The sequence below is a fragment of the Nothobranchius furzeri genome, chromosome 18 (genome assembly GCF_043380555.1).
Source record: "Nothobranchius furzeri strain GRZ-AD chromosome 18, NfurGRZ-RIMD1, whole genome shotgun sequence".
NCBI classification, from domain to species: domain Eukaryota; kingdom Metazoa; phylum Chordata; class Actinopteri; order Cyprinodontiformes; family Nothobranchiidae; genus Nothobranchius; species Nothobranchius furzeri.
Genome location: NC_091758.1, coordinates 36,699,252 through 36,707,019, shown reverse-complemented (window position 1 = coordinate 36,707,019; position 7,768 = coordinate 36,699,252). Strand labels below are relative to the sequence as shown.

The 7,768-nt window shown below is 41.7% G+C and overlaps 1 protein-coding gene across 1 annotated transcript; it reads right to left on the bottom strand.

The window, feature by feature from the left end:
* Positions 1-378: 378 nt before the first annotated feature.
* On the bottom strand, positions 379-7,685 carry LOC107392564 (cell cycle control protein 50A). The gene is made up of 7 exons (XM_015970443.3): positions 7,232-7,685; positions 6,495-6,614; positions 4,290-4,397; positions 3,781-3,868; positions 3,542-3,682; positions 3,261-3,470; positions 379-849 (listed from the first exon to the last, which is right to left on the bottom strand). The coding sequence occupies exons 1-7, from the start codon at positions 7,478-7,480 to the stop codon at positions 656-658; spliced, it is 1,110 nt and encodes a 369-aa protein (XP_015825929.1). The 5' UTR covers positions 7,481-7,685; the 3' UTR covers positions 379-655.
* Positions 7,686-7,768: the final 83 nt, after the last annotated feature.

Below are 7,768 nucleotides of genomic sequence, written 5' to 3'. Positions count from 1 at the left end.
ATTTTTGTAGATTATTTAAAAATCAGATGAATCTATAAGTTTTATATTTTTGTGCTGCAATCAGCCAGAGAGATGCTGCAAACGTTCTGGAATTAGGAATACTGAATTTAACAGTAATTTGTAATCGATACAAATTTAAATAAGTAAATGTTGGAAGATCGGTCTGCGAGCAGGATAGATATGTGTCTGTTTTAGGATTAAATAATCTGTTAGACATCAATGTTTACCATCACCGGCACACGAGCAACAACTATTCTGTCAGATCATCCTAAAAGCCAGAGCCCACGGGTTACATTCATCAGCAGGACGCGTCCCAGAATACAACGTGGAACATTAACATTTGCACTGAAGAATAGATACATCCTTCAAAATAAGCCGTTAGCAAGGCCTCGCTAAAACAAAACACGGGGGCACTTTTATTATGAAAAGATAAATAAAGTGTAAATGAAACAAAAGTAGACTTCATCATCAGATGGCCTGATGCTAAATGCACAGAAACACACGACATAAACATCAGAGGCTTAGAAACACGTTTGCCATTCTCTGATCACGCCACAAATATTCACAGTGCAACCAAACGAAACAAACCAGCAGTCCAGTGGGCCCTTAAGGGCCAGCGGCGCATGCAGAGACGAGGGAACGGCGCGGGAGCTACTCAGTTTGGGATATCTGCGCTGTTGCTGCGGGTGTCGTACTTATGGTGGATGATGAGCAGAACAACACCCAGGAAGAAGCAGATGGAGCCCACGGTGATGTAGGCGATGCCCAAGAAGGGGTTCTTCCCTCCCATCCAGGAGATGGTGCTCAGGATCATTCGCTTTCGTCCGTCGAAGCTGAGCACGGGGTAATCTGATTACATGAAGTGAAGGAATGACTAGATGCTTGAGTATCAAAAGGATTATCAGCATTTCAGAGGCTTTATATTTATGTGGAGCTGGGCGGTAAAACGATTCAACGATTTAAACCTCAAAGTAACTTTCATTTAACAGACAAGAGAACGGGATGAATGGCCAATGAAAATAAACCGGCCTTTCCATCAGACGCATAAGTAGGGGTGGGCAATATAAACGATCAGAGCTGAAATGATTCCTCGAGTACCTCGAGTACAAAAAATCCTCGAGTCAAATGCTCTGCCTCGAGGCTTCGTTTAATTCATGTTTAATTAATTCATGGCTTTGCAATCGCCCGGGGTCATGTTTCACCCGGACCGAAATAAGTGACGCGCACACAAACGCGAGTAGCGAATGTAACTTAACTTTCTCTTAAGTCATGGCGGACAGCGTGGATCCTGGTGGAGTGCGAAAAAGACAGAAAATGTCAAAGGTGTGGGACCAAGGAGGAAAACGTAGTCCAGTGTAAATACTGTAAAATGGATGTAGCGTACCACAACACCACATCCTCCATGCTGCAGCACCTGACCAGGAAACGCCCACGTGTAAATGTCACTTCTGCAAGCGGACTCGGAGCCTCTACAAGATAATGCATTTTAGCCTGTATTTCTATATGTTCTGCAGACGCTGTGCGACTTTTTCATTTGTAGCACTCAGTTTCAGCTCACACCGTACGTCTGGTAGCAACACGTCAGACTTAAAATGTGCTAAAAATAGCAGTTTTTACAACACGTTGGACTTTTTACTGTGTTGTTATTGATGTCCGAAGTCCCTCAGGATCGCTGCAGGAGGACGGGTATTTATGAGTGGCGGAGGAAAATGAAATGAAGTAAATAAATGTTTTGTGATCAGTATAAGTCGACATAACCACGGCAAACATGCTTTCTCTGTAATCCTTGTTAGTGTGAGACAAAAAGTGTAGAAATTAAAACGGACGTGTGTAAATAGGGAACAGCTGGCGAGCCATGTTTGCGCATGCGCCGTGAGCGGTTCTGGTGCTGTTTGGACCGCAGCCGCTCGCATTTGTTTACTGTGAAGTAAAGTTGAAGTGTTGAAGTTTTGAAAACTCATTTTGAATAAAACTTGAAGAATAATTGGCAATTGCTCATTTTAAGAGGTCTTTCATATTTTATAACATGCTATTTGATATAATGGATTACAAACGCAAAAGAGTAATTTATTAGAGTACTCGATTAATCGATAAAAGATTTGATAAGAGTACTCGATTACAAAAATATTCGATAGCTGCAGCCCTATAAACGATATGAGGCAGAAACGATATAAAACTGGGTAATGATACATTTTTGGCTCTACCGCGATAACACGTGAAGCCACTAAGATGTGCACCTGCGCCGACATTGGAACAACAGAATGGCAGTGACCGCAAGCACGTAGCGGGAGGAGGAGCAGCATTCTACACTTTTTGGACGTCTTTATTCTGCTGCAATACATTTTCCATATGAGGATTTTTTTAAAGCATGTCATTTTGACATATATAAACAAAGGAAAAAATATATTGCAGTATATATCGTAATAGCACATGCTTCAGATATATCGCAATATAGATTTGAGGCCATATTGCCTAGCCCTACGCGTAAGCATCGCATAACGTCCACGAAGCCTAATACGAAGCAATTAACCGCCGTTAGAGTCGGCGTTTCCCCTGGTTGAGAAGCGTCACATGTTGGATGCATCCCATAAGCGTAGTGACACGTCGCTCTGCTAAATTTAACACAAATGCAGCGTAGAAAAACCTGAAACTTTCAAAATAAAAGACACGTGGCTTTCCCGTTGATCAACTAGTAAAAATGTATACGTCATTATCTGAGAAACGTCCACAGCCGAGGCGAACGGAACACAAACCAGACCTTTTACGATGCACGCCGCCAACTTCCTCCTTGCTTGCTATCGGCTGAACTGCTGAAATCGCGCGTGGTCTTGTGATTTTCTGGTGATTTTGTGACCTTGCTGAACCAGCTGTGCGGTACGTGTGTGCTGCCGTTTGTGTCTGAGACACCCAGCGCTGCTGAGCTGGCAGGTAAAGCGCATCTACTACGTCACACGCCGCTTACGCATCCAGTGGAAAGGCCGGGTAAGAGTTGCTCCGTGTTGAGGCCGGAACAGAGCCGCGCAGATGTAAAGTAGCAGCTGGAGCCTCTTCCTTGGAGCCGCCCACTGGAGCATGTAAATATTAAACTTTATCCTGATGTGTATCAATATCGGCTGATATGGAAATACGGCTGATAGGAATCTTCCCAAACGGCCCAGCCCTGTGTAAGTGTAGTAAGATTTTAAAGCTTCACCATAATATTCCTGACCTGTTGAAATCGAAAAGAGTAAGCTGTAAACAGTTTGAAGTGTAAAGGATACTGTAGGTGATGTTCAAGACGTATCTCCCGCTGGGTAGAGTAGAGGTGCTGCTCTGGTTCTTGTGGATGATGCGGTAGAGCTTCCGGAAGGTGGGCAGAGCAGCCGTGCGCATCCACACGATGAAGTCTTCGTTGATAAACCCGTTGTTATCAGGATCGGACGGGTCCAGCTCATACACCGGCTTCCTCCAGTTCACCGGCTTGGCGGTGCCTGCGAGGGAAAGCTACTCAGGTCACCTCCAGCGATTACACCTCTACAGACGCTCGGTTTGAAAAGCTCACCTTTGAAAGCCGTAGGTAGGTCGACCCCAGCGGGATTCCTGAACTTCACGTTCCTGTCCGTCCACCAGGCGATCCCTTTCTTCGCCAGAGGGACTGCATTTAGGGCGCCGCTGGGTTCTACGTAATACAGCTCCAGAGAGTCTGAAACAGCAAACGGAGCTTTTTAATTAGAACACAAATCTGCAGGTTTAAGCAAAACTTCTACAGAACGTTTCAATCGACAGCAGATCCCGGCTCACCGTTGAAAAGGCTGTTAGCGATGGCTCCACACGGTGCAATGGTCTCCACTCCAATCTTACGGTAAGGCTCACAATCGTTGCTGGGATCCTGAGAAAAGGGAAATGTTTACCATACCATACCATGTTTATTTATACAGCACATTTAAAAACAGCATGACAGCTGACCAACAGGCAGTACAGTAAAAAGAACAAACCCCGAGATAAAAACAGATAAAAGTCATATAGGAGTTAAGAGGTAAAATCTAAAAGTTGTGAAAGAAACAAACAACAATAAAATACCGAGTCACAATAAAACATAAAAACACTAAAAGCTTGATCATTGAATAAAAGCTAAATGATAGAAGAAGGCCTTCAGTACCGACTTAAACCGACCCAGTTCTGGGGCCTGTCGAACACTACGGGGGAGAACGTTCCAGAGTCTAGGAGCAGCGAACGCAAAGACCCGCAGTTTAGAAAAGTCTACAGACATTATTCCGGACTCTACCTGATGAACACGATTAGAACCGTACCTTTAAAGCAGTCGCATCACCGTTCAACTGTCTGTCGTCTCTGGACTTCACATAGCGCCTGTGGTTCTGGTAGAAGTTGGACAAGCCGTAGTACATGTAGACGTTGTTCTGCAGGCGAGGGAGGAGCGCAAACGCAGATTAGAAAGGAGGAAACAGTTTCATGTGTTACACTCACTGAATTTATGTTTATGTGTTTAGCAGACGCTTTTGTCCAAAGCGACTTACAAGTGATAATCGGCATGTTGCCCTTGAGGCTAACAACAACAACAACAACAACTTGACATCAATCATGGAGAGTAGGGAACAAAGGAGTGGACGGTAGAGGGGGGACGGGTGCAGGCAGGGTGCTGGTTTAGAAGATGCTCTCTGAAGAGCAGGGTCTTCAGGAGTTTCTTGAAAATTGAAAAGGAAGCCCCTGTTCTGATAGTGCTTGGAAGGTCATTCCACATTTGTGGAATTTAGATGAGTTCATTTATTAGTGCTGGAGGAATTCCCTGTGAATTGTAAAGAGGACTATTTATTTGCTGAAACTTGAGACATTTCGAACACACTTTGGAAACATTAACCTTCACGGACGTGAGCAGGCTGTAAAAGTTGAGTTAACTGGTTGTAAAAGTTCCAGCTCAGTGATCAGATTTGCTCTGTGTGGAGCCGTCAGACTGCTACACTTCTGTACGTGCCCTTCCTTTCATAGACACCCATTATTCAGAAATCTTGGGACTGATGCCCACTTAGTAACTTTTACTTTATTCTGATACTTTTAATCAACTCCTGCCTTTTCTACCAAGAAATAACCAGATTTTATTCATTTTATTCTTAATTTATTTTCAGTTCTTGTGAAATCTGCATTTGCACAAAACTCACCGATCTTCCAGAAGCTGTTCAGGGATTTTTTTTTATGTTAACTGAATACAAACAACACTCGATAAAAATATAAAAGATGATGAAACGAGCCTTTGTTTTAAATCTGGTCCAACTGCTGCGGTCATCTCAAAAGTTGGAAAAGTCGACGAAGCGCTTACACAAAGAGAAAATCCAATTCAATTTAAATAAAGTGGGTTTTGCAATTCCCAGTGACTGAATCGGCTGCTTTAACTCTTGATTCCAGATTTGAATATGAAACAAAGCAGGAATCCTCCCTACACCTAACCAGAATTCAAATCACAGCAGAAATGTTATGCACTCGTGTCGTATAAACCAGCCTTTCTCAAATGGGGGTACGTAAAGAAACTCCAGGGGGTACGTGAGAAAATGTACATACATTTCAAAAAATAGTATCCATGGAAAATCTTTAAAAAATAATTATTTAATTAATATTTTCCTAAAATATGTATTAAATAATTAAATAAAAGTTCATAAAATGTGTTTAGAAGTAGAAGTAGGCTAAATTCATTATCCCAAAATCGCAGTGTTTTTGCACATTTATGGATTTTTCAATGGGTAATCTTATGGTTTTAAATAGTTATATGGTGACTGTTTTCAATTAATTAATTAGAATCACATTTTAGTGATGAAAAATATTTCCAATACATTTAGTAATGGATTATTAATATTTAAAATATTTGAAGTAGTTTATTTTCAAATGGTTGAATTTTGTACTTGTTTATCAGTTCCAAAATTTAATAAATCAGTCACTGAAGGCACCGTGCTCTATTTAAGGTCTTTTGTTTCTTACAACCAAAAAAGCTTTTGCGCTCATTAGGGGGTACTCGGCTGAAAAAAATATTTCACAGGGGGTACATCAGTCAAAAAAGTTTGAGTACCACTGGTATAAACAACACTTCTCTTAGTAATAAATAGTTTTTAAGACAGATCGATGATTAATTTCAGTTGACTTGCCTTCACTACATTGCATTTTCAAAGGAAACTAGAAATATAGCCATTCTTTTCTACTCAGAAGGCAAAGAGTTTTAATTTAATCAAACTTATTTCAAAAAAGAGGCAACAAAAGAAATCAAAGCTCTCTGAAAGGTAGCCTGCATATTTGATAGGTACAGCAATCAATGCTAAAATAGCTTTTAAACAAACCTCGAGTGTTCTTTTTATAAAAAAAATAAGTCGACCCTAATGGATGATCAATGCCAGAACAGAGACGGCTGGCCTTTACTCTTTTAATGCAGGAGAGTGTTGTCGGGATTGAAGCTGAAGACATTTATTATTCATGGGGTCGATATAGATCTAAGCTGGTGCAGGACCTGAGCTCACCTCAAACGGCTGCTCCAACGTGAAGTTCACAGTGCAGGAGCACGACGTGGTGCTGTTCCAGCTGAAGTTGTTGGCGCACGTGTAACATGGGCTGTCCACATTCACACCGGTGTAATCGATCTGAAAATGAGCAGAAATAAAACATCAAAGGAAAAAGGAATGTTGCTTTCTACGACTTTCATTTAACACTTTTGGTAACCAGATTGTTTTGTGTGTGTGAATTACCCATTTCTGTTTTTGTTATAATTTCATAGCATGTGGTGCTGGTGTATGTCAGGTTACAGCTCAGTATATTGCATTTGTTTAACACTGCATTATGCTAGAAAAAAATTATACAAATCCACCCAAATGCAAATTTAAGATACAAATAGTGACTTTATCACGGGCAAAGAAAATATCCAATCACCCATAATGCAGAACAAATTGATAGTATGTAGATTTATCTAAATAAACACGTAAAAGCAGCCTTCTGGGTAATAAACAGATACGGGTTGTGTATAATTATTCTAAACTAACGGATAATTATTAATTATGTAGAGATATTTGAGACACAGCCCTTTTAAGAACCTGTCTGCGCTGTTTTGCTGTTACTTTAAATTTATACTAGGATCAAAACAAAGTCATACATCTAGATTTGAAACCCATACGAGGGTAGAAATGTCTGATTTAATTTGCCCAGCTGTGGTTTTAGAAGTTAGATAAACACCATCTAGAAGAGAAGATAACAGGAACTGTACCTCGAACTCTTTAATGTTGTTGGAAGTCACATACAAGCCGATACCGATGGGGATGAAGATGAGACCGATAACGAAGAAGGCGGGCAGCACGGTGCCAGCCGTTAGAATCGGCTGCCAGGCTGGTAGTCTCTGCTGTTTGAACGCTGTGTTGTCTGGTTTTTTACTTTTAGCAGTCCCTGCTCCTCCGTGGCTCACAGAGCCCGAGTGGTGTCCGTCCTCGTCCTTAGCGTTGTAGCTTGACGCCATCATGGTTGCGAAAGGCTTTGCACCTAATAATCCACAACAGTTAGATACCGGCAGATACTCGGTGGTTCTACACGGTCAAATGAGACCCTAGACGGCAAGAGATGCGGAAAGAAATCCCGTCAGAAGTGAGACCGACACTTAATTCGATCCTTTTCGACTTTAAATTCGATTCATTTTGTTGATGATTTCATGTCTTCCGTGAGCTTGGAGAAGGAAGAAGCCGGAAGCGAGAGAGCCAATGACATGATAGAACGCTATAGTGACGTCAACGCGTAGCGACAGCTCTCCGGA

What these genes read in the sequence shown, in the direction of transcription:
- LOC107392564 (XM_015970443.3), bottom strand. Translation starts at nt 7,480, where the DNA reads ATGATGGCGTCAAGCTACAACGCTAAGGACGAGGACGGACACCACTCG. An exon ending in CCTACCTACGGCTTTCAAAG is followed by an intron (nt 3,471 to 3,541) that starts GTGAGCTTTTCA and finishes TTTCCCTCGCAG; the next exon opens with GCACCGCCAAGCCGGTGAAC. An exon ending in CGTCTTGAACATCACCTACA is followed by an intron (nt 850 to 3,260) that starts GTATCCTTTACA and finishes TCATGTAATCAG; the next exon opens with ATTACCCCGTGCTCAGCTTC.